General features: G+C 38.1%; 2 protein-coding genes and 1 long non-coding RNA gene across 5 annotated transcripts; 2 read left to right on the plus strand and 1 right to left on the minus strand.

Moving 5' to 3' along the window:
• Positions 1-5,687: 5,687 nt before the first annotated feature.
• On the minus strand, positions 5,688-11,687 carry LOC128615090 (uncharacterized). The gene is made up of 4 exons (XR_008387149.1): positions 11,215-11,687; positions 10,341-10,560; positions 8,406-8,438; positions 5,688-8,253 (listed from the first exon to the last, which is right to left on the minus strand). It is a non-coding gene; the product is annotated as an uncharacterized LOC128615090 (long non-coding RNA).
• Positions 11,688-13,673: 1,986 nt separating this feature from the next.
• Positions 13,674-19,326, plus strand: arfrp1 (ADP-ribosylation factor related protein 1). The gene is made up of 7 exons (XM_053636931.1): positions 13,674-14,089; positions 14,238-14,325; positions 14,407-14,489; positions 16,614-16,695; positions 17,150-17,220; positions 17,731-17,831; positions 18,752-19,326. Exons 1-7 carry the CDS (start codon positions 13,997-13,999, stop codon positions 18,837-18,839), a joined length of 606 nt encoding a protein of 201 aa, XP_053492906.1. The 5' UTR covers positions 13,674-13,996; the 3' UTR covers positions 18,840-19,326.
• A 1,064-nt stretch (positions 19,327-20,390) lies between these two features.
• On the plus strand, positions 20,391-26,378 carry stmn3 (stathmin-like 3). Of its 3 annotated transcripts, XM_053637016.1 has the most exons (5): positions 20,391-20,955; positions 23,782-23,877; positions 24,100-24,278; positions 24,586-24,777; positions 25,965-26,378. In XM_053637016.1, exons 1-5 carry the CDS (start codon positions 20,472-20,474, stop codon positions 26,022-26,024), a joined length of 1,011 nt encoding a protein of 336 aa, XP_053492991.1. In that variant the 5' UTR covers positions 20,391-20,471; the 3' UTR covers positions 26,025-26,378. The 3 variants fall into 3 exon arrangements, with proteins under 3 accessions (XP_053492991.1, XP_053492993.1, XP_053492992.1); XM_053637018.1 differs by having other exon boundaries at positions 23,782-24,278; XM_053637017.1 differs by lacking the exon at positions 20,391-20,955 and having other exon boundaries at positions 23,658-23,877.

Genomic DNA, 26,378 nt, shown 5'->3' on the forward strand with positions numbered 1-26,378 from the left:
CACAGCTGCCTTGCTTGGTTTGAAAAAAAAAAGAATTGTTTGATTTTTTCCAAAGAATATTATGTATTTTGCTAAATTTCCTTTGGTGTTTTGTCCATGTTTTCGGTAATGTATAAGTGTCCTCTTGCTGCAATTCTGTTTTGAACACACGTTGTGCTTGTGAATGTATTATTGAACGCTATCTCGCTTGCACACACACTGGCTCTGGCAGATATAGACAACCATGATTCATAATGTAAATTGATTTTGATTTGTATAAATGATATTTTTGGCTCGCACTGATTTGTAAGGCATTACATTTGCTGTAGGTTAAGGTGACCCATTCTTAATTTGTATTATAAGCTCATTTTTGGCAAGTGCTTAGAATTCAATTTTCTATCTTTTGAGATTCGAATCAAATCAAAGTTATAAGAACTAAAATTCACATGCGGAATGGTACAGGTGTGATTAACAGCTCCCATGTACAGAACTGCGCAAAAGTCTTAGGCACATGCAAAGAAATGCTGTAGAACAAAGATGCCTTCAACAATAATGGAAATAAATGTTTCACCATTTAAAAAAAAAATACTATAAAGAGCAGCCACGGTTCTTCTGGAGACACTGACTTTCGCACTTCCTTCTTATTTTTGCAGTAAAATCCAGCAGCCTTCATTATGTTTTTTTTGTCTGAAAAGCGTCTCTTACCACTTAATATGCTGCTTTCTTTACTGACATACAAACATTTTTCTGCAATATTTAATTTTGTGCTGGAAAACTAATGTTTGGGAATCTAAAATGTTTTTCTACTGACTTGATAATGTAGAAGTCATAAAATAAAAATCTATAACAAAGTTTGTACTAAAAAAAATAGGGTGCCTAAAACTTTTTCACAGTACTGTTCAATCACTGTAGCTCAGAACATGGCTGTCTATCTCTGCTTAAAACAAAAACAACAACAACAACAACAACAAAAACACAGGACACAGAAGACAGGTACAGAGAATGAGCAATACTTAACGCATGTCATGTAACCTGCAAGCCTTATGTTTTTTTTCTCCAACTCATGTCTCAAGTGGCAATTACATGATTTATGTTTACATTTCAAAAAAACATTTTCAATATCCAAGCTTTTAGTGGAAAACTGTCTTTGCAAAGTCTGTAACTTCAATGCAACACAGCGGCATTTGCAATGTGTTAACGGTCTCCTGTCATATACATGATTGTTCTACACAAAAGGCACTTTTTTTGTTTACTTAAATGAATAAAATGCCTGCCAGCATGTTTTAAACCACTGAATGCCATAAATATAGCTTTTGATTGTCATGTAGCATATCCCTTGTGTAGTCACTCAAATCCATGGGAGCTGTATAATAAACTTTGTATTATTAGAACAGTTGATTACTGTTTTGTGATTTTGTATGTTACTTATAATTATCTACCTCAGATTTATTCTAATGAAAATAATAAAATGTCCAGACGCAGAAGCGCATAGATATTTAATCTAAGGGAATAATACATCATTAAAATAAAGACTGTATTAAAGATTTTATATATTTATCTTCGTACATATGGGAAAAATTGAGAGGATAAACACTAATTTTCTATGGAATAATATATATCTCAGGTTAAATATTTCCATGCTTTACATCAACTACCAGTGCCTAATCTCCTTGGGTTGATATATATATATATATATATATATATATATATATATATATATATGTATGTGTGTGTGTATGTATGTGTGTGCGTGTATATATATGTATATATATATATAGATATGTATATATATGTGTGTGTGTGTGTGTATATATAGCTTTTCACTGTGATTTTCGTGAGATTTTCTACCATATATATATATATATATATATATATATATATATATATATGTGTGTGTGTGTGTGTGTGTGTGTGTGTGTGTGTGTGTATAGCTTTTCACTGTGATTTTCGTGAGATTTTCTATCATATATATATATATATATATATATATATATATATATATATATATATATATATATAGCTTTTCCACTGTGATCTTCGCAAGATTTCCTATCAATAGCATTATCATCCACCTTGCTAAATGTACACACTACCCACCACCTTCCTCTACAGTACAAACAATCCATCCCTATCTGTGTAAATATGGACATCCTTGATGTTCTCTCGCAGTTCCTGTTCATCCGCTGCCCTCTTGTGTTGGACAAGGTCAACGGCGGGTCTGTGAAATCTCAGTGAAGTAAAATAAGCACAGTTTCTACCTGGAGTAAAAGAATGAAGGAAGAGTGTGCCTTTTTGATTTCCCAGGAGGAAAGTTTGGAGCCTCACTATTCTCATTCATGCCCTGCAATTCAAAATGTTCTGTGGAAGTGTCTCTTTCTATCTTCCAACCCTTCTCCAGTAAGTGTTCTGTTCTCTCATAGACATTTGGATATTAACCAAATACTGTATTCAGATTATTCAGCATATTTATACACTGATCAAGCTCACCATAAATAGACAGTTGAAGACTGAATGAAATAGATCAGCTGATGTTTTTCCAATTTTCAATTGTCCAGTGAGCTTGTACGCATTGTAGCCGCAGATTCCTTTTCTTGGCTGACAGGAATGGACCCCGATGTGGTCTTCTGCTGTAATAGTCCATCCTCCTCCAGGCCAGTGTGTTGTGTACTGAGATGCTTTTATGCTCACCATAGTTGTAAAGAGTTAGAGGGTTAAAGGGTTCTTTGAGTTACTGTAGACTTCTTGTCAACTGTAACCAGTCTGGCCATTCTCCTCTGACCTCTGACATCAACAAGGTGTTTCAACAGAACTGTATAAACTCTAAAAACTAGTTGTTTCTAGTTGTGTATGAAAATCTCAGGAGATCAGCAGTTTCTGACAAAGGGCTCTCATAAAGGTTATATGGATCCATGCGCAAAGGTTTGTTTAAACAAGGAGCAAGGTCAAGAACATTCCTGGTCAGGCACCAAAAATCAGATAATAAAGACAGTCCGAAACAATCCAAAAATGTGGTGAGAGAAACAGGCAAGGTCAAAAATCCGGAAATCAGAAGTATAAACAAATCCAGAGGGTCAGACAACGGCAAGAACTAGACAAGGCAAGGTTGGGTCATACACAGACAATACATCTATTCAAGTAACAACAGATCAGAACATACTAGAATGTCAGGTGAACTCTAGGGCTTCGCATGGAAGTCAAGGTCCATGTGCTTTTTGTGCAGTTAAAAAGGAAATGAGTATGACAACCGAAGGAGACGTTTAAGTTGGAAAGTTGGACTTTCTCAATAACGTGAGAAAAACAAGGGTCATGTATACAGTTCTTTCCCACAGTACAAGATCAGAACTGGGAAATACTAACTGTCTGGATATTTAGTATAGACAATAATTAGTTTAATTAATGCAATTATTTAGAAGAAAGTCTTTCCCGAATGTAGTCTTATACAATGTTGTGACTTTTTGGATTTAGAGCCAATAGACACTGGTCAAGTCAAATGTGCTGTGTGATGTTTATGGATGCACACAACTTGACACAGCTAGCCCTGTGGTACTTATCAAACCACAATTACTGAAATCTGCAGTTGATTCAGCCACTAATAGCCGTCTTACTTTGTGTTGTTAAAGATCATGGCAGAAAATGGGCAGCTTGAAAGGAGCCATCAATACCATGGATCAGTCATGATATATAGAGTAGAACAGACAATAATGGGCACTTTGGTGACTTTTATTTCAGTCATGAATAGGATTTAGAAACAAAATACTTGTTGTGCTGCTTCAGTGTCCTGGGCTGTTCCTGGTGGAACCGATCCTAAAACAGAGCTGTAGAGAGTTGCAGGATTCCAGGGCCTTTAATGCTGTACTGAATTAATATATAAAGACATGGATTCATTCTTTCATTTGGTATGACATTTATTCCACTGTAATGCATCATACAAAAGGAACATTAGAAAAAGTGTCACAACATGCCCCGTTCTCCTCTAATTCAGTTTGATTTACAGTATTACTCACAAGTACTTTTAATCCTTAGTTCCTTGCAGCCATCCTGGAGTATAAAGTCAGATTTAAACTCATCAGTGTTGTAAGACAGCGCCCTCTGTTGGTGATGATACCTAGCCAATCAATTTGCCAGTTTTTTGGAGGCTGAGAGGAACCCACACAGATTCTGTAATATACTTTGTGATCAATTATAAACTTATAGCATTTCTGAAATGTTTTTTTTTCTTTATCTTGAATCAAAGATCTGAATCTGATTGGAACACCGACCTTTCCCAACAGCCATGGTCATTATTGCACACCTGCAGTTGAAATGCTGCTATAACACACATTTTACTAATGCTCTTGCAGCTATATATATATATATATATATATATATATATATATATATATATATATGTGTGTGTGTGTGTGTTATTTCTAGACAAATTGTATAGAGTTTATGGTTTACAGACTTGGTTGCACTGGTTCTGTTGTTTTTGGGTTTTCCTTCAAAGCTCTCACAATGTTTCTGCTGTTGTTTTCATTGACTGAACTGTTTCATGTCTAGTTGTTAGTACGCTTGTGATTTCTTTCTTTTTCAGGACATTCCAAATTGTTGCATTGACGTTTCCCTATTTTTAGGAACTAAGTTTTACGCTGAGGTAATGATGTTTGTGTAACTTCTGTTACAGTAGTGGCACAAATATCATTTTGTTCAGCTAAGAGTCGTGTGCAACTAGCAGTTTGGTGACCCGTAGGTTTAAGTGAAGTGAAGCTAAGCTAGGTTATCTGCGTTTGTTGTTTTTTCACTAGCTTGAAAAGGACTAAGTATAAACTGTAACTCGTGGGCGTTTAAGCTAATGTCGTCGTGAGAGACGGACAGCTGTAACCGCCAGCCGCAGTTTTCACCGTGGAACTTAAGGGACTAGGACTGTGGAGAACTGTGCTGAGTAGCATGGTAAACACGCCTGTGTAAGGAGGGACTCTACCGCCGAACCTGCATCTCTGAATCGACGATTACCTGTTGGACCCTCGCCTGCAGCGGATTCATTCATTCACTCAGCTCGTTGTTTCCAGTTCAGCTGATTTCCCTCTTTGATATGTGTGAGTAATGGAGTTTTCAGGATCAGTTCATTAACGGCGTCAAGGAGTTTTTGGATGTGTACCAACTCACGGGCCCGACGGAAAACCCAAGCGCTTGGTAAAGGTTTGAACATTTATAACAAGGTGGAACTAATCCAAACGATATTGTTATAGTGTGTGAGTGAGTGAGTGAGGTAATTCTTCAGTGGAGGCACCGCGCTGTTATTTCATGATTAAATCAATTCTATACATTTATGCCTGTGATAACATCGTCTACTGGTAAATAGAGGTTAAGCCAATTCACCACCAACTGCTAAATACTCAGGATCCTGTTAAGTGAAACCTTTTAAAATAGTAACCTCATCTAATATTACACTTCCAGCACCAGGAAGGGGTTACAGTAATATTATAACCCCCACCTCTCTTAACAAAAATAAAATAAACTTGAACACAATGTATTACAGTGGCCTAATGCAGTGGTTTTCAAAGTGGGGGGCCGCAAGGGGGCGCCCGGGGGGCTTCAACAATTTGGTGTGAAAAATAAATAAATACATGATTCTGAGTCTCAGACAACCACACACGCACACAATCAATTCCTAATGAGAGTTAATTATTTATTTAAAAAAAAAAAATTAAAAAAAAATTAAAAAAAAAAAAAAACGGGGGGGGGGGGATATTCAGAAGTCTGTATTTTTAATGTGTTTTAAAGACATCTTGCAAAAGGGGGCTTCAGTGAAATGTTAATGCCATTTGGGGTGCCTTGCCCTGGAAAAGTTTGGGAACCCCTGGCCTAATGTATTCCACCTCCTTGGGATCAATATTTGAGGTCTGGAAGTGGTGTTAGTGTCTTATAATATACTAAGGCTGGGTTATGGACCAGAGGCTGAGTAATATTCAGATGTAGAGTGAGGCTGGACCATCTAGGCTCCATAAAGAGAATGAGGAGATGGACTCCGTGTTCTCTGAGCCATATGTAAGGATTGTTAACACTAATCTTCAGTGTTTGTGCACCTCATGAACCCAAGCAGAGTTTCATGTGTAAAGGATGAACAGGTGAATGGTACTTGTACATTTAACCACAAACATAGCATACCTTGTGCTTATTTCTGTTAAAGGACACAGATGTTCAAGACATTTCTAAAAAAAAATATTTGGTCCAAGAAATTGAACTGAGGAAAGCAGACCAGACTGAAAATGAGAAAACTGGAGCTGGAAATTAAGCAAATGGAGAAAGAAAGAAGTAAGTAGTTGAATAAAGCATTAAATGTTTAATATTCTCCTTTGCTCAAGTTTTAATTAAGGATTTTTTTCTTTTCCACAGGCTGAATAAGATGACCCGGAAAAAATGTGTTTAACCGTACACTAAAATTAAATTGTCCAGAGTCACATGGCCCTCCCTACTCCACCTTCAATTAAGCTCTTATTGTATCTTCTCACTGGTCTACCTACAATCTTAGCATACCTTCCTGATGTAGTACATTCACATTGTGCAAAACTCCCTCCACAAGCCACTACAATATCACAAGTCCATTGTGGAATGATTCAGAGATGGTTTAGACATAAATCTGGACTTTAGCTGTCCAAACATCATTGACATACACTTTTGAAGTAGTAGAAAAGGACTTTATAAGGAATTCGAATAATACATAGTTGGGTTGCAACAGTAACTACAGTACATCATTTAGTGCTCCAAATATCAGTATCTGACTGGGATTCTGGCACCTTCAGTAACTTGGAGAGGGTAAAAATTTGTGTTTTCTGCTTGTACTGCGGTGTTATAGAAACACCAATAGTGTTCCACTGATTTATGGACGTATCAGATTTGTGTATGTTTGGGGCAGTGGTGGCAAAATCTTGTTCTAGCTTGGATAAATTCTGCAAGACCTCAGGATTCAGTGGAGCTATGTTTTATTTCTGGTATGTTTCTACTAACAGCTTTCCAGCTTCACCTTCTCGTCTCCTGTTAAACAATATTATTTGCGCTAGAACACTTTCTGAAAGATTTCTCCATGCCACAGGATCTGAGCTCTTAGTTAATTGTTCTTTTGACTGATCTTCCAAAATTTTGAGGTGTTTGTGCAACCTGACAACATCTTCAGTCGGTGGAAGAACATCAGCTTTGTTCCATTTGTTTTGTTCAAGGTTGGTTCTAGCTCGCTTTGAGACAAATGTGTTCCAGTCAGAGTCAAGCAACCTGATGAAATTCTTGGCCTTCTGTCCTGCCTCACAGTCTTCCCTCACAGTCTTCCTTCATCAGACTCTCACCTATCACAATTTCACAGACTTTCTTGAGGGTGTCCCCAATTTTACAAGCTATAGATGGGGTGTCTAATCTGTTTTTTGATGGATCAAACCCACTTGCTTCCTTTGCTGCCGATACTGCTAGCTGAAATCTTGTTGGCACACAAACATCCACTAGACGTTGTACAGCAGGGTTAAGCTTCTTTACTGCCAGCATAAACCTCCCCAACTCCCGCATTTTCTGACTGATGTAATTGTGCTGCGATTTGTCCTGTCCATGGAGCTCAAACATCATTTCTCCATATTTATAGATGAGAGTGTCTGACTTCACCTGATTAGAGAGGTCATCTCGATGCATGCTCAGAACGATGCATTTACACCCTTCAGAGACGGCAGGTTTACATGGTGTACTTCGAGATGCTACAGCTTGGACTCTCTTTGGTTTCCTTGAAATGTTGTCTGTTTCAAAAATGCAGAAAAGGACTAGGTTATGCTTCTTCAATTCCTTTCTTTTAAAAAACCCATGGCAATACTGACATGGCAGGTAGTCTTGATTTCGGTACTATAGTGGAAATTCCCTTTATTTCGTAGTTGTCCAAATAATCTGTCGTGCCTTTGTCCCCTTAGTTTTTGATAATGCTTTTTCTACTTCAGTTTCTTTTGCATATTTTCTCTCAAGATGTCTTCCCAGTTTGCTTTGCTCTGTACCACAGTATACAAAAAAGTTTTTCTTATCTCACTTTCTCTTCCCTCCTTCTTTTTTGTGCACTTTTTAACATTCACTTTCACGTTGTCTGACCTACCATCTTCATTTATGGACTTTTGGGCTTTTTCTGAGTCTTTGCTTCACAAGTACTGTCAGGGTCCAGATAGATGGCATCAGAGTCAGAACTCACTGGATGGAACATATTCACTACCACTTGTGACCTGATGACAGATCAGTGCTCCCAATTTCAACAATTTCTTCAATCCTTAATTCCTGTAAAATCAAAAGTTTGAATATAATAAACATAATTACAAATACAGAATTATGTTGTGCTATTTGGAATACCAGTAACTATCTGGATCTATACTACATGTATACTACAATAGTAGTGATTTTCAAGCATTATAAACAGCAAGAGTTCATACCATGTTAATCTCATCTCTGTTTCCTTCCATGACCTATTAAAAAATAATAATAATAATAATAATAATAATAATAATAATAATAATAATAAATAGTCTTATGCACAAAAAAGATCAATGCAACTGTAACAGGCATGATACCAGTTAACCACATACATATACACAGTATCTCACAAAAGTGAGTACACCCCTCACATTTTGGTAAATATTTGATTATATCTTTTCATGTGACAACACTGAAGAAATGACACTTTGCTACAATGTAAAGTAGTGAGTGTACAGCTTGTGTAACAGTGTAAATTTGCTGTCCACTCAAAATAACTCAACACACAGCCATTAATGTCTAAACTGCTGGCAACAAAAGTGAGTACACCCCTAAGTGAAAATGTCCAAATTGGGCCCAATTAGCCATTTTCCTTCCCCGATGTCATGTGACTTGTTAGTGTTACAAGGTCTCAGGTGTGAATGGGGAGCAGGTGTGTTAAATTTGGTGTCATCGCTCTCACACCCCCTCATACTGGTCACTGGAAGTTCAACATGGCACCTCGTGGCAAAGAACTCTCTGAGGATCTGAAGAAAAGAATTGTTGCTCTACGTAAAGATGGCCTAGGCTATAAGAAGATTGCCAAGACCCTTACACTGAGCTGCAGCACGGTGGCCAAGACCATACAGCGGTTTAACAGGACAGGTTCCACTCAGAACAGGCCTCGCCATGGTCAACCAAAGAAGTTGAGTGCACGTGCTCAACGTCATATCCAGAGGTTGTCTTTGGGAAATAGACGTACGAGTGCTGCCAGCATTGCTGCAGAGGTTGAAGAGGTGGGGGGTCAGCCTGTCAGTGCTCAGACCATACACTGCACACTGCATCAAACTGGTCTGCATGACTGTCATCCCAGAAGGAAGCCTCTTCTAAAGATGACGCACAAGAAAGAAAGCCCGCAAACAGTTTGCTGAAGACAAGCAGACTAAGGACATGGATTACTGGAACCATGTCCTGTGGTCTGATGAGACCAAGATAAACTTATTTGGTTCAGATGGTGTCAAGCATGTGTGGTGGCAACCAGGTGAGGAGTACAAAGACAAGTGTGTCAAGCATGGTGGTGGGAGTGTCATGGTCTGGGGCTGCATGAGTGCTGCCGGAACTGGGGAGCTACAGTTCATTGAGGAACAACGAATGCCGACATGTACTGTGACATACTGAAGCAGAGCATGATCCCCTCCCTTCGGAGACTGGGCCGCAGGGCAGTATTCCAGCATGATAACGACCCCAAACACACCTCCAAGACGACCACTGCCTTGCTAAAGAAGCTGAGGGTGATGGACTGGCCAAGCATGTCTCCAGACCTAAACCCTATTGAGCATCTGTGGGGCATCCTCAAACGGAAGGTGGAGGAGCACAAGGTCTCTAACATCCACCAGCTCTGTGATGTCATCATGGAGGAGTGGAAGAGGACTCCAGTGGCAACCTGTGAAGCTCTGGTGAACTCCATGCCCAAGAGGGTTAAGGCAGTGCTGGAAAATAATGGTGGCCACACAAATATTGACACGTTTGGCCCAATTTGGACATTTTCACTTAGGGGTGTACTCACTTTTGTTGCCAGCGGTTCAGACATTAGGGGACAACAAATTTACACTGTTACACAAGCTGTACACTCACTACTTTACATTGTAGCAAAGTGTAATTTCTTCAGTGTTGTCAGATGAAAAGATATCATCAAATATTTACAAAAACTGTGAGGGGTGTACTCACTTTTGTGAGATACCGTACATTCATAACTAGATTCGGAGGGAGGTGTATTGGTAACTAACTAAATGCATTGAGACCAGTGAACAAGGTAAGTACAGTTAAGTAGCCGGCTTTACTTATGAACTATTGATTAAAGTACAGAGTCACAATAAAATGGAATAAATGGATTTACAGTTTTCTGATTTTCTTACAAAAGGGTTCTTTCTGTTTCAAATCCTACCCACAAGTTGTGTCAGTCCTGCCGCATAGGCGGGTATCCTGAGGGACACGTTCAAATTTCTGTATGCAATTGGGTGGCTTGCCATTCCCTGATTAGGGAAATTTTGATCAAGTGATTCAAGGAAAAGGGGTTCCAGGAGCTCTGCTGGTGTCTCTTCTGTCTGGTGTCAATCCTCTGCAGCAGACTGTTCACTTATTAAAAGAAACGGGACATTGCTTACATTCTATTAATCTGAACACTATACTGGTCATTACATTGTTCTTATTAAAGAACTAAAAACAACATCAGCATAGGATTATTTAAAAAAAATAGATTATTAATCATTAAGCCTAATCATGTTGTAAAGACTATCTTTCTAAATGTTGTACAACTGTTTAATACCCATTTCAATCTCACAAATACATTTACCCATAATCTGAGTAATAACCATGAAGTACTGCAATGGGTATTAATTGCATTACCCTGAACAAACAACATAAAATCATACAATTCTTAGTATGTGTTGCAAACATCCTTCACAATAAAGTAGAAAAATAAAATGGCGCATATCTCTGTGTTCTTAGCACATGAGCGCCGCCATTCCAAGACTCAATTATCTAAAATATCACGAGGCAGCTAGCTATTCTGACTGAGTCGTGACTTCCTTTACAAAACATCTCTTCATCCCTCTTCAAATATGAATTAAAGTACATACAATACAAAAGTAATTTCTGTGCTATCAATATTTCTAGGACAGGTAAACATATCAATTATGCTAACAGCAATGCTATGCAGAAACTACACTAGCTAGCTGAACTTACTACAAGTTCTAAAAAAAAAAAAAACACTCAAAATAGATAACTCACCAAAATCCGTTCTTGCTACACAAAATAAAAAAAGATTATGCAGCAGTATACTAGGTTTACTACTAAGTTTCAGTTTGATATATAAAAAATATAAACAGACACTTCTCCAATGTTGTGACATCTACGTGACTCAATTAGGAAAAAAAGAAAACAGGTATCTGCCGAAAGAAATGTTACACGGAGGCGGGACCTCCGCTCCCCTTTGCCTTCCTATTGGCTCAAATCTCAATCAAGACCATAATAACGAAAAATACAAGTAAACTAAAATACAATAAGAAAGAATAATAATAAAGTCATTATAATATTTGCCCTATATGTCAAATTAAATAATTTCCAGAATAATTCTATAATTGTATAACCTTGGCTGGGTTACACAACACTGGCTCAGGGAATGTAAAAGGCATAAAAACAAAGATACTACTGTACTATGTTTACAAACTAATGGAAAACAAGCCAACTTAGTTCTTATTAGTCAAGCCATAAATATATGACATAACAATAATACTAATGATGCAGTTTTTAAGGTTAATGTTTAAAAGGGCTGAGACCAAGCATTAACCAGTGTCCATCTACCTCTGCTTCATAGCTTAAACCAGTGGTTTTCAAAGTGGGGGCCGCCAGGGGGCGCCCGGGGGCTTCAACAATTTGGTGTGAAAAATAAATAAATGTATGTTTTTTCTTTCTCACTCTCAGACAACCACATACACACACGATCGATTCCTAATGTAATGTAATGTAAAGATGTAAGATGTAATTATTAATAAAAAAAAGGGGGATATATTCAAAAGCCTGTATTTTTAATGTGTTTTAAAGACATCTTGCAAAAGGGAGGCCTCGGTCAAATTTTAATGCCATTTGGGGGGCCTTGCCCTGGAAAAGTTTGGGAACCCCTGGCTTAAACAGTAAACTAAACAATGACAAGTGACATTAATAAAGCCTTGTACAGAGTGACAGAATTTTGGCCCAATTGGCACACGTTACAGAAGCACAGACGATCTGCATTAACTAAATGCAGTGGACAGAATTTGGGCATGTATTGAGCTTTGTACAAAATCAGTTAAAACCTTTACTTGTTTTATGGATTAGCCCGATCCGAATATCTAAGTTCTATAAGCATAATTCCTAGCGGCTAACTGGCTAAGATAAGCACATTATAACTTACAGCATAGCAGACATGAACTATGTTGTTAATTCTAATAATTTAGTGATTGAGCACCATGTTGCAGTTACAGGCATTAGTTTTACAGTTTGCTCTCTAAATAAATTTGTTAGTGACAATAGCACAAACACTTCTCTCTATCGCACTTTCTCTCTGTCTCTCAAGCTGTCTCTGTCTTTCTTTGTCTATCTCTCTTTGTCACTCTTTGTCTCTGTTTGTCTCTCTGTTTCTTTCTCTCTCTCTTTTTGTCATATCAGATGATTAGTATGCATTATTTCTGCAGATCCAAATAATGATCCACCACAAAACAAGAAAAAAAAACAGAGACAGGCTCTTTATTCCTGATAAACCGAGCTGCAAAATTGCGGTATTGAAACTCACAGCGGCTCTAAGAGCGGACGAGTTTATTGTTTATTCCAGTCTTTAAACATACATTTTATATTATATATATATATATATATATATATATATATATATATATATATATATATATATATATATATATATAATTTCCTTTTCCAAGCTTTCTTGATTGGAAGGTCAGTTGAAATCTCAGCACTGCCAAGCTGCCACTGCTGGGCTCTTGAGCAAGCACCTAACACTCAACTGCTCAACTGTATAAAAGAGATAAATGTAAGTCGCTCCTAATAAGGGTGTCTGCCAAATGTCATAAATAAATTCCTCAAGGTGTCGAATATCTACATGTGACTGCGGAAAAAAATTTGGGTTATCATTTTGTCGCAACTGACTGAAATCATTTTAATGACACGTTTGATGATTTGGGACACATATTTTCATCAGTTTAGGCCGTTACTTTCATTACTAATGACATGCTCAAAACATTATTTGTTTGTAGCATACTTATTAATGGCATCAATAAATCACAATTCAGTAACAGTACTTGGAAAAATCTCCAGTTTCATCGTTAACGTTCCAAAACTGTATGAGCACAAGAAATGAACTTAAATTAACTACATATTACGATGTTGACTTAAACAACACTCTAAAATTCATTTCTTTACAGCAACATGGTTTGAAAATCTTGAAAATCTTCCAAACTCATAGCCACTCCCTCCCCTCTCCTCCCCCATAAAATTATACGTTTTAAATAATTCATGCATGAAATATTAAGTATTAAATCTGGAACTTCTAAAAGAATAAAAGCTATCCTGCAGTCATCAAACTCAGAGCCAGTAGTCTCAAGTACAGGGTGTAGCTACAGTAAACGATATTTTCTGACTAATCCTATACAGTGTACACGCTAGAGCACTAGGTGGCGGTATACATCTCTTCTGTTTGTTCACGCTCAGTTAATAATGCCACAGAAGAAGCAAGACACTACAATTCCCACAATGCATTACAGTCAGCGTTGTCATAACGGAAGTGTTAAGCTACTTTCGAGAGGACATAGTTTGATATACGTTCATCTATTTCTGCTTTATTTTTCTACAATATTATTTATATATCGACTCTTTTTTTGATGTATTATTCTTCAGCTGGTAATACATTACTCGTGTGTACTTTATTGTCGGTGAGCTAGCATGAGAGTTCATTTAGCATACATGAATTTCTTTAATGTGATGTGAGCTTCGGAAGGAAAAGTCAAGTTTGTTACCTTTCAGGATGTACACCTTGTTGTCAGGTCTTTACAAGTACATGTTTCAAAAAGAAGAGTATTGCGTTTTGATTCTTGGGCTCGATAATGCTGGCAAAACGGTGAGTTTGTTATCCTGCTTTGTTTCTCTACATGTTTATCTGACTAGTCGGTATGATGACGGATCCTAGCCGGACTGTGGTGAAGCTGCAGGTTAGAGCTCTCATTCTCACCCTGGAATATTTACTTGGCTTGTGGTTCATCCCGTAGACATTTCTGGAGCAAACCAAAACGAAATTTTGCAAGAACTACAAAGGAATGAGCCTTTCCAAAATCACCACCACGGTCGGTTTGAATAGTAAGTGGATTTCAGGTCTTTGTAGTGTTTACATATGAACATGTTGCTTTGTATATGACACTGCATGTCTCTCCTGTACAGTTGGCACTATAGATGTGGGGAAAGCACGCCTGATGTTTTGGGATCTTGGAGGGCAAGACGAATTGCAGTCACTGTGGGACAAAGTAAGAGCTCTATTTTTTTTCTTCTTCTCAAATATAGTGATTCCAAACTGGTACTAGATTGATGAGGCCACAGAGGTGCTTGAAAGTTTGTGAACCGTTTAGAATTCTTTAAATTTCATTAATAAGTCCTAAAAGTAGATAAAGATAACCCAACTAAACAAATGAGACAAATATTATACTTGGTTATTTCATTCCATGACCAACGTGCAAGCATCACCAAACTACGACTTGCCTACTTTGGACACATTGTACGAACAGATCATTCACTGGAGGACGTTATGATGGGACGCATCGATGGAACAAGAAGAAGAGGAAGACCAGTAACCCGATGGCTCGGCACCATCAAGGCAACAACAGAGAAGACCGTGGCCCAACTTATCCAACTGGCACATGATCGATCTTCCTACAGATCGTTCATCCATCAAGTCGCCATGGCTCAGAATCGAGCCTAGGGCCTTTAACTAACTAACTAACATTTCATTCATGTGAGTGGTGAAAGTATGTGAACTTTTGCTTTCAGTATTTGGTGTGACCCCCCTTGTGCAGCAATAACTACAGTTAAACGTTTTCGATAAGTGTTGATCAGTCCTGCACGTCGTCTTGGAGGAATTTTGTTTTAGCCCGTTCCTCAGTACAGAACAACTTCAACTCTGGGATGTTGGTGGGTTTCCTCACATGAACTGCTTGCTTCAGGTCTTTCCACAACATTTCTTTTGGATTAAGGTCAGGACTTTGACTTGGCCATTCCAAAACATTAATGGTATTGTTCTGATGAGCGTCAACAACTCTTTCGGAGGGCCTCGGAAATCTCCTTTGTTCATGCCATGATACACTTCCACAAATGTGTTGTGAAGATCAGACTCTGATAGATCCTTGTTCTTTTAATAAAACAGGGTGCTCGTTCACACCTGATTATCATCCCATTGGTTGAAATCACCTGACTCTAATTTCACCTTCAAATTAAACTGCTCATCCTAGAGGTTCACATACTTTTGCCACTCACAGATATGTAACATTGGATCATTTTCTTCAATAAATAACTGACCAAGTTATTGTCAGACCATATTTTTGTCTCATTTGTTTAACTGGGTTCTCTTTATCTACTTTTAGGACGGATGATGTTTTAGGTCATATTTATGCAGATATATAGAAAGTTCTAAAGGTTTCACAAACTTTCAAGCACCACTTTAGGTACCTGTCTGCTGAAAAAATCCAACATGGTCTGTCTGACAAGTTCACAATGGCCAAAACACAGGCTGAGCTGGTCAAACTGGAAGCCCATCTTTGCCAGCTGCTCACTGCTTTTAAAAAGGATCGGATTCTGAATTACTGCTACTATTTATTAACTATTCGTTTGTTCATTATCAGTAACTGGTCAGTGTCATGGTGGATCCAGGAATGAGGTTGGGAACTCACCCTGAATGAGATGCTAGTCTATTCAGAGACACATTCACGCACTCATTCAACAGGGCAATGTAAGAAGAAGCCTTTATTTGTTCCATGTGTTTTTGTCACATGTACATTACAGCACAAGTACAGTGAAATTCTTTTCTTTGCATAGCTTGTTAGGAAGTTGGGGTTCGAGTGCAAGGTACGGCAGAAAGGCCCAATAGTGGCTGCTTGGGCGGTGCTGGTTCTTGAACCCCCAACCTTATGATTACTAACCCAGAGCCTTAACTGTTGAGACACCACGGCCATGTAGAGTAGTTAACCCACCTACTGGTGTGTTTTGAGGGGTGGGAGGAAAATAGAGAACTTGGAGGAAACCAACACAGGCAGGACATGCACAGAAACTCTACACAGACAGTAATCTGAGCTCAGGATCAGACCAGGGGCAGTGGAGCTGTGAGGCAACAATGCTACCCGCTGTGCCACCAAGCTGCTCCTCTCTGTAGACAAGTTATTTAGAAAAGTAAACAACAGTAAGGCAGTTTAAAAAGCAAACATTTGTTGGGCAGTTAAATGTATCAGCTGGCAAAGATGTTCTACCAGTTTGATTTGTTTTGGTAGCTGGTCTGATCAGGGTGGATTTATTCAATTGTTTTGCTCTGACAGAATAAAAGTAAACACATTTTTATCCCATGACCCTCCATTAGCCCTGTTTTATGTCCTGTTTTCCTTCAGTACTATGCAGAATCTCATGGTGTTATCTATGTAATTGACTCCACCGATGAAGAGCGTCTGGCTGAGTCTAAGGATGCCTTTGGTGAGTGTGAAGTCTGTACTAAATGTCCATTAAGTCAAGACTGGTTCACTAGTAGTTAAGTGGGTGAAGTACAACACTGGAATTATTTTTTTTTTTTTTACTCCTTAAACCTGCCTCACATTCCTATCCTTGTATACAAAGCCATGCCCCTAAAATCTACGGTGACTGGCCGAGTTCAGGTAAATAGGTGCTAGCATACTCTGACCTTTTGGTTTTGTCCTCTTGGGCTCTTTCATACTGATTTGACATGTGAGAATGGTCAATAATATCCTGTTCCCAGGAGTTTTTTTTTTTTTTTTAAGCGCTTATGTCCCTCATGACCAACATGGAAAGTAAATTTGTAGACATGGCATTAATGTTTTTTGCTCACTCTTATAGATAGTTTTACATAGTTTTACTGAACTTTTGTTTTCTGTATCAATGAGAATTTCTTGCTGATGTTTTCCTTCCCCAGAGAAGATGATTAGTAGTGAGGCTCTTGAAGGGGTTCCACTTCTGGTGCTTGCAAATAAACAAGACGTAGAGGTACGCACTCGTGTAAAATGCTTCTTTTTTTTTTCTTTCTTCTCCTGATCACTGATTTTTGTATAAGCATGCTCCACTCCGGTGACTTGTTTTGTTTTTCATCACTAGGTGGGGCTCTATTTTCAAATGAAAGCCTGCCAACATTATTGAAAGTCTTTTCATGTTGTTTTGTTTACCTTGAATCAACACTTAAGCTAAAGTGATTCAGTCTAAAGTTTATTTATGATTAAACTTTAATAAGTCATACTTAAATACAAGCTCAAGCACTTGAAGATTTTATTGAACATCATAAATCTAGAAAATGATAACGATGAAATGGTAGCCTTACATACTGCATGCCTGCAGGCAGTATATGTAGTTCAAATGTAACTTCTTGAAATTACTGGTAAATCATACCCAGATGAGGCCTGATCTGGTTACAGAATGTTTGTACACATTGTCGCTGTGTGGCATAGCCTATGTAAGATAACCTGGCAGTAAATTAAGCTCGAATCTTTTTTTTCTCCCTAGAATTGTTTGTCTGTGCCTGACATTAAGACAGCATTCAGTGACTGTGCACCCAAAATTGGTAAACGGGACTGTCTGGTCCAGCCTTGCACTGCTCTGACAGGGTAAGCTTATTTTCCCCCCCCCCCCCCCCCTTTCTCTTTCTCGTGATCTCTCTTGCACTCTCAATCTTGTATTATTTAGTTGTGGCATAAAAATAGAACCACTCTCCCCTCCCTGTTTCTAAAAAGTAAGGATGCATTTAATTTTTTGCAGGATTATCAAGGAGATAGTTTACATCATAAAGTGTAAATTGTCACACACGTTACATGTTATAAAATACATGCAGTGCTGTGAAAAGTATCAGAAATCCTAATTTGTTCTGTTTTTGTGTATCTCTCATACTAAATTGTTTCAGAAATCAAAAAAAGTCTAAGATAAAACAATGGCAACCTGAGTAAACACAAAATACAGTTTTTAAATGTTAATGTTATTTATTGAAGCAAAAAAAAGTTATCCAGTTTTGGTGTGGTCTATTCAAATTCCTGACTTGTACAAAGTGAGTTGCTGTGGCGGGACCTTAAACAGGCAGTTCGTGCTTGAAAACCCTCCAGTGTGGCTGAACTAAAGCAGTTCTGCAATAAAGAGTGGGCCAAAATTCCACCACAACGCTGTGAAAGAGTGATCTCCAGTTATGGGAAGTATTTGGTTGCAGTTATTGTTGCTAAAGGTGGCACAAATAGATTTCAAGTTTAAGGGGCAGTTCATTTTTCACATGGGTGATAGGTGTTGGAAAACTTTTTTTTGCTTCGATTAAAAACAATAAATAAAAACTGTATTGCGTGTTTACTCAGGTTGCCTTTGTTTTATGTTGTATTTTGTTTGAAGATCTAAAAATATTTAGTATGTGCTATATACAAAAACAGAAGAAATTAGGATGGGGCAAATACTTTTTCACAGCATTGTGAAGTGTTGCAATAATTCAAATGTATCTCGTGTTATTACTGTAATTATTTATATACCTTTTTATCCTGTTTTTTTTCAGTCAGGGGGTGAACGAAGGGATTGAGTGGATGGTGAAGTGTGTGGTTCGGAACATTCATCGTCCACCTCGACAAAAAGACATTACATAAACTCTCTGTGTGTTTGTGTGTGTGTGTGTCCTGATCTTTTGATCTGTGGGAAATCAGTCCAGTTGAAGTTTATTGCAGCTTCCCATCTTCTTGTCTTACACTAAAGCACCAGCTAAGGACAGGCATGTGCTCTTGTGTAAAGTGGACTGTACATTCATGTTAATTTTTTTAAATATTTTTTTTTAAGTATACATTAAATGAAAGACCATTTGCTTGATATGAATTCTGCTGTGGTGCAGATGCTTATATTGGAGCAAGCCTCTCTGTTCAGCAGGATGAAAATATAAAAAAAAGAAGGTTTTTTTTTCTTTATTAACACTAAAATATTATTGAAATAATCTAGACATTCTACAATAAATATGCACAAATATGAGTCTCTGCCCAGCAGCTTACAGGGTCTTTTCCTTTATTTTGGAACCCTACCACATCAGATTTTTTTTTAACAACTTCTATAAATTCTGTAATAAACACCATTGTTGAAAACGAATTAAACCTCTGTGACCTCTATTTACTAAGTAAAGAAGAACTCTGGGGATTTGAACATGCAGGAAATGATTACTTTTCATTTACAAGTAGTATTGATTTGCTTTCCAGGATCAACTGTAAGCCTGAAACCAGTCATATAGTGCCAATCGGTGGGTGTGTTTAATTTGATTAAAGTTATGAGTACTATCTTACACAGTCCCATGTGAGTGCTTATCCTTCTGTCTGTGTCAAACTTACTGTAACTTGTGCTGATTCCTTGTGCTGATTGGTGAAATCCCATGAGTCTGCATCTCTTTTCCTCTCCTGTTTTCCTGTGTGCAATCCTTCCCCTGCTTACTTGCTTTAGAGCATTCATAAAAGCACCTCCCTTTTAATGCAGGCAATGTTCTGGATCTTTCTTAATTAAACACTGACAAATATACAGGCACTAGCTTCACCACAGCAATTAAGCCTTATGAGCAATCACTGCTTTACTGTATGTAACACAAGAAGAACTGAAGAATGACATGAGATATTGTTTTGTTCTTTGGCAGCATGTATTTAACAATGGCACACCTTTTAAACTTTGTAGACTATATGGAAGATTAAGAAAACAACTCGCAACGCCACAGTAACTTTAAAGGTCTGATATAGCTTTATACATATAGCATGTTGGTGTACATGTTTGTCTCAGTCCTGTTCAGAGAACAGGAAGAATCTCTGCCTTACAGAACTCTATTTAGATAGTTACTGTAAATAAAGTTGTAAAGCCTGCTTATCTGAGCTAGATTTTAGCAAAGGGCTTCCTTATTCAGAACAGCGTGACTCCAGCCCACTTGCAAGCCGTACTTAAAATGTGATCTCGCACATGAGTTGTGTATAACGACTGTATTATGTAACTGCTTTAGCTGATGAGCTCAAAACCTTCTACATTCTACAGTAGTAGTAACATTTATAGGTTTGTAGTGATTTCTTACAGGAAGTTTAGTAAAAGTGATCAAAATCAATGAAAGCCACATTATGTATGTAGGATATACTACTATACATCATATATTAAACCACAGCAATCATGATTTCAAGGTTTTGAAGAATTTGTGTGATTGATCATAATATTACACTAAGAACACCACGTATTTAACTTTGGGATGTACAAACATGCTGTAATAAATGCTTTGTCCCACCCCTTGTAACTCTAATAAGAAATGCATTTTGTTATTATACCACACTACTGACTTGATTTTTATGTTGTGCTGTGTGCTTGTGTGTGTGTGTGTGTGTGTGTGTGTGTGTCTGTCAGAGAGAGAAACTCTTTATGTTGTAGGTTGCATAATCTGCCCTTTGTTTCCTAGACAACAGCCCTGCATTCAGCCCTGCATTTCCCCACGCACCTTCAGCGAAATGCAGTTGCACTATAAAAATTGCTTCGCCAGATCTATTACCTCCTGCGCACCCTGTCCCCTCCCCTCACTTTTTCTACTGCTCCATCTCCCCTCCCTTTCTGTCCCTTGCTGCATCCCTAGCTCAAAAAGAAGAGCACCTCGACATCACCTAAGTCACCTTCTCTTTTCCAGCTTGCACTTCTTTCTCATTCTCCATCTTCTTGTCTACCATCTGAGCAAATCTAGCTCTGTGATGGATAACACCATGTCAGGTAGGGCCCAAAACAATCTATTTTCTAATGAATGGGGAATCTGCATCATCTAAGCCTTTATGGGGTATCTCTGGAAAGCTGTGCAGGATGATATATTATCACAGAACTTAAAACTGCCATTTAGTTAATGCTGTAATAGCAAAATTTGAGAGTGGAAAATATATAAACCTAATGCTATGCTAAAAGCTAAAAAAAATTGTAGTGTCCTTAATTGTGTTGCATGATTATACTGCAGTTTTCTATGGCAGCATGCCTGGGGCAATTTTCAGAGAATGTATGTGCGTGCTTTCCGTCTTGACAAAGAAACTAGGGTTATCTAAGATCATACGTCAGTGTAAATGTCGGTCCTTGAAAAACACAGTCTTGCAGGAGTACCACCCACTCGGCTTTCCTCCAGGGAGAATTTATTCACCACCTGCTCCTCATAAATGGTATTATTCCAGTTTGCAGGCTTATGTTAAATCTTATTTATTTTATTTTATCTTAAGTTTATATATTATGAGACTATATGGCTGTGACTTGGCATTGACAGACACTTGCTAGCCAATGATTTACGTGCCAGTAATGGAATATCCATTAAAAGTCTAATGTTTGGAAAACATAATACTTATGGATTTAGTATCTTAAAAGTGTCAGTTTTAGTAGTATTATTTGCCATTTATAGATTATTGGCACATTTTTGCATAACGTTATAACGTGCATAATTGTACCAGAGCCCAGCTCAGTAAAAACATTGGACTTTGAATATTTTTGCCACCCTGAAATGTCACCTCCTTACTAAACTCACTGATGATAAATAACATAAACAAACACACACCACCCTGCTCTTAGTTCACAGAGTGCCAAGAATATCCTTCACCTGAATTGGCAGAAATGTTTTTGTTCAACTTCAGTAACTGCTTTAGCCTGGTTTGGTGGACCATTCCCATCGTCACAGGAATGTTGAGCATGAGACAGGAATGAACCCTAAATTGGATGCCAGTACATCGCATGGCATCACACACTTCTCCATTATATGGAATGAGGTATAGAACAGGTCTGAATGGATCATGTTCATAGATATAGGCAGCTGCAAGAAGCTGTGGCTGAAAGACTCTTTGTTGCCTGTTATGTCAATCACCCTAGGATGCAATGGTGGACAGCAGTGGTGAAGAAAAAATTTGGGCATTGGAGGAGTTTGGATAGGTCTTGACTTTCAGGATAGGCTCCGAAAAATGTTCTGGCAAACCAACTAGCATGTCAGGAGGGGGAAGCCATACACAAGCTTTGCTGAGCAAGTGTGGGGGAGTGTTGACCTCTACTGGGTATATTCCAGAACATCCCAGTTATTTGCAGATTATGATATACATTTGGTTGCTTGCAAGTTGGAACACAGACCTGCACTGAAGCGTTTCACTGTTAACGTGAAACGGCTGGGATGAAAATCTGCACCTTCAAGGCCAAGGCTATGGTTCTCTCTGGAAAGAGTGTGATGCTCCCTTCAACTGAGGGGACAGACCTTGCCTCGTATTGATGAATGTACGTTCTTTTTTTGTTCAGACGTGATGAAAAAAGATAATGTGAGATTGACAAACAGATCGGGTCAGTGGTAGCAGTTGCAGTATTAGTCTATGATGATGAAACAGGAGCTCAGTTTTTGGACAAAGAACAGTTTTTGAACAAAAAAAAACTCTTTACCGGTCAGTCTATGTCATTATACTCACAAATGGACACAATCTGTGCTTAATGACCAAATGATTAATGTCCCAAGTACAGGTGGCAATAAGGTTCTTCCACGGGTTTTCATGGCTTACCTTCTGTTATAGAGAGAAGAGCTCAGCAATCTGGGAAAGTGTAGAGGTGCTACTGATTGCCTCAGAACTAATTAATGGCTTTCACAGCAATAGCAGTGAACACTTTTGCAATCACAACTTTTCTATTTTTTCTCTATTTCTACATAGCCTACTTTATGTAGATTCATGGCATATAATTATAATTAACTTCATTTCAGTTTCAGGTTGTAACAAGTTCGGGGGGGGGGGGGTGAATACTTATGCAAGGCACTGTATTTCTACAACTTAGGATGTCTGGTGATTCCCCAGGAATAACTGGATGCTGTGGATGGGGCTGATCTTCACAGCCTGTTGTCACCATGAACCGCACCAGAAAAAGTAGAACGAAAACAAAGCAAAGAATGAATGAAACAATTTTTGCCTACCAATAATTCTGGAGTTTACTGTACTTTACATATAAACCTAGTACAAATGTGATCTTTATGAGCATAAGTACTTTTTGTGATTGTTGCCGAGTTTTTTATGCTTTTTTGTGGAAAACAACTTTTGCGAAATTGCATATATATTTGTGTATATTGCGAAATTGCAATCGCACCTTTCAGCTCATGTTCAACGCACATAAATCGAAGAAGGCTTTGGATTAATGCGCGTCGTGATTACATCATATGATGTGTCTTGGCCCAAATTTGCAGAAAATACGGGGTAATTCTGAAAATTGCAAGTGCCTATGAATATTCTGGAGTTTGCTTGATTTTGTGTTCATTTCTGTGATCGCAAAATCTTTGAGGGACTGCTCACTGCTGTGAAATGGAGTGAATCTGAGCCTAACTAATAAATGCAACATTAAATCGTCATTGCCTGATAAATGCCTGATAAATAATCACACTATAGGCAGAGTTTAAATGCCAATATCAGATGTATATACATTAAATGTTCCATACATTTTAAATTTGTAGTTAGCCCTTAAAAATGTCTTCGTACATATCTACTGTAAATGCTGGTATCTGTAAATATCTGTTAAACGTTTGAATTCTCTACAACTCCTCTTTCACAGCCTATTCTGAAAAGCTGAAGGAGATGTCAATGCTGTCTCTCATCTGCTCCTGCCTATATTCTAAGCCTCATCATCAAACCGTCAGCCGCTTTGACGGTATGTGGTGCTACTCTTGATTTATAACTTTGCTGTGGATACCTAATGATATATCAGCTAAACTAAATCAATTAGGACATGTTCTCCTACAATATCAGTGTGCTACCAGAGAAAAGTAAAAAAAATAAATAAATAAAAACATGCTGCCATATAAAGAACTGTACAATGTAAAATCGAAAGCATAACACCGAGTAACATCGCTTTGTTGGTTTCTTTCTGTAGATATGGAGGTAAAGTCCCTGAATAAGCGAACATCTGGCCAGGCTTTTGAGATCATCCTGAATAGTCCCACTGATCTGTCACCAGACAGGCCTCAGAGCCTGTATCTGGCAGCCCACAGGAAGGAGCCCTCACTGGAAAACCTGCAGAAAAAACTGGATGCGGCTGAGGAAAGAAGAAGAGTAAGGAGAATCAGTTTGACATTGATAATATAAATAGCAGTGACTGTTTGGTAGAAGGTTTAGTAAACTTTGAATTCATGACTGATCATTATAATAATTTCTACTCAATCAATAGAATCATTCTTACTCATTTTCTGCAAATATTTTAGTTGAAACCCAATTCAGTTCAGTTTTATTTATGTAGTGCTTTAAACAATAGACAATGCCACAAAGCAGCTTTACAGCATACCATTTCCACTGCCTTTGCCTCTTTGAACTGACATCTTCCATTCTACTTATCTCTGTTTCTACCCGTCTCTGGCTACAGAGCCTGGAGAAGCAGATTTTGAAGCAGCTGTCAGAGAAGCGAGAGCATGAGAGGGAGGTTCTCAATAAGGCCCATGAGGTTAATAACAACCACAGCAGATTGACAGAGGAGAAGCTCAATCACAAACTGGAAGTGAGCAGTGAGAATCGCACGGCCCAACTCAGTGCTCTAAAGCAGCGCCTGAGAGAAAAAGTAAGCATCACTTCTGTGTTTGTTCTAGTTCTGCACATGGTATAAGCTTTTTTTTCTACATTTCTAGAGTTATACACTACAAGAATGATAAGTGTTTTACGTGCTCTAGCCTCAGTTGGCTCCCCTGTGAAGGAAGGACATTATAAATGGTAATTTAAAGGTGCTTTCAGGCTTAGTACATTTGAGTCTTGGTTTGAATCAACCCTTGAGTTTTTACACTGTATCAACTTGCTCAAGCACTATGGCGAAGGAGTTGCTAACTTCCCCATGACTTAGCAATGCTAATAGTCTGGACACTACCTCCTTTCAATTCCATGACCTCCATCCAAACCTCTCTTTAAAGCACATGACAATGCCCCTGTGCACAAAGTGAGGTCCATGAAGACATGATTTGCCTTGCCCGAGTGGCCTGCACGGAGCCCTGACCTCAACCCCACTGAACACCTTTGGCTTTAGGAACACCTTTGACCTCCTAACCCAACATCAGTCCCCAACCTCACTAATGCTCTTGTGACTGAATGGACAAATCCCCACAGCCATGCTCCAAAATATAGTGGAAAGCCTTCCTAGAAGATTGGAGATTATTATAACAGTAAAGCAGGGAATGAATCTGGAATGGGATGTTCAAAAAGCTCATGTGAGTGTGATATTTAGGTGTCCACAAAAGTATGATCATATATGGTATTTTAGTCTAAGCTTTTTAGTCTTATATCAGGTTATAAAGATAGTTTACCTGAAGTGTTCTTTAAAATCACTTACATTAGCTTTAATAAGATCATCATTCAGGTGAGCACACCTGAACAGCTGTGCTGTTTTGAAAAACTGGCATATGTGCTTTTCAGCTCAATAAGCCAAAAGGGAGCAAATCTAGAGTATGTACTATGCTTGGTCCATATGACCCATGCTGCTTAGCCTAGCTAAACTACAAATAGCCTGGCTAAAATGAACAGAAAGTAGTCCCATAGTGGTAATCACTTCCTTTAGTGTGATACTGTGCCAAAACTTCATCTTAATTTGGATCACATTGCGGTTGATTTCGTCTACACCCGAATTCAAATAATGTGTTTGCCTCTAACCAAAACAAACAGAAGTGGCATAGTTTCATAACTGAAAGAAATGATGTAGGCAGGAAAGCACCCACATGGTTTATGGCATAAATTAATTATATAATGAAATCTTTTTTCCAGGAGCTACATGCTACAGAGGTACGCAGGAATAAGGAGATGCAGTCTGGACTCTCTGGCTAAGGCAGACACTACATCTTTCTAAGGCCTACCAACCTTCGGTTTGGGGGGAAAAAACATCTAATGGTTATTCTAAATGCCTGAACTTCATAAAAAAATCAACTTGCTTCACATTTACAGTGCACTTTCTAAAATACTCATGCACATACTGGTGATGAATGAAAATGTATGGATAATCCCCTGTAGTTTTTTTTTTCAGTCTCTTAAAGCAATATGACACTTAATTGAATGCTAATGACAATAAAATGATTAAAGTGAAGCAAAATGACTTCGTAGAAAATGTTATTTGTGACTCTCATTTGAAAGACTCTATTTGTCATACTAGCAAAATAATTTAACGTAGTCTAAGATCTTTTG

This window comes from Ictalurus furcatus, chromosome 11 (genome assembly GCF_023375685.1).
Source record: "Ictalurus furcatus strain D&B chromosome 11, Billie_1.0, whole genome shotgun sequence".
NCBI classification, from domain to species: Eukaryota; Metazoa; Chordata; class Actinopteri; order Siluriformes; family Ictaluridae; genus Ictalurus; species Ictalurus furcatus.

Bases quoted from the DNA above. Each gene is read 5' to 3' on its own strand.
- arfrp1 (XM_053636931.1), top strand. From the start codon at position 13,997: ATGTACACCTTGTTGTCAGGTCTTTACAAGTACATGTTTCAAAAAGAA. The intron at 14,090-14,237 runs GTGAGTTTGTTA...TTCATCCCGTAG, and splicing joins TCGATAATGCTGGCAAAACG to ACATTTCTGGAGCAAACCAA. The intron at 14,490-16,613 runs GTAAGAGCTCTA...GTTTTCCTTCAG, and splicing joins TGCAGTCACTGTGGGACAAA to TACTATGCAGAATCTCATGG.
- stmn3 (XM_053637016.1), top strand. From the start codon at position 20,472: ATGCTTTGTCCCACCCCTTGTAACTCTAATAAGAAATGCATTTTGTTA. The intron at 20,956-23,781 runs GTAGGGCCCAAA...CCTCTTTCACAG, and splicing joins GATGGATAACACCATGTCAG to CCTATTCTGAAAAGCTGAAG. The intron at 23,878-24,099 runs GTATGTGGTGCT...TTCTTTCTGTAG, and splicing joins AACCGTCAGCCGCTTTGACG to ATATGGAGGTAAAGTCCCTG.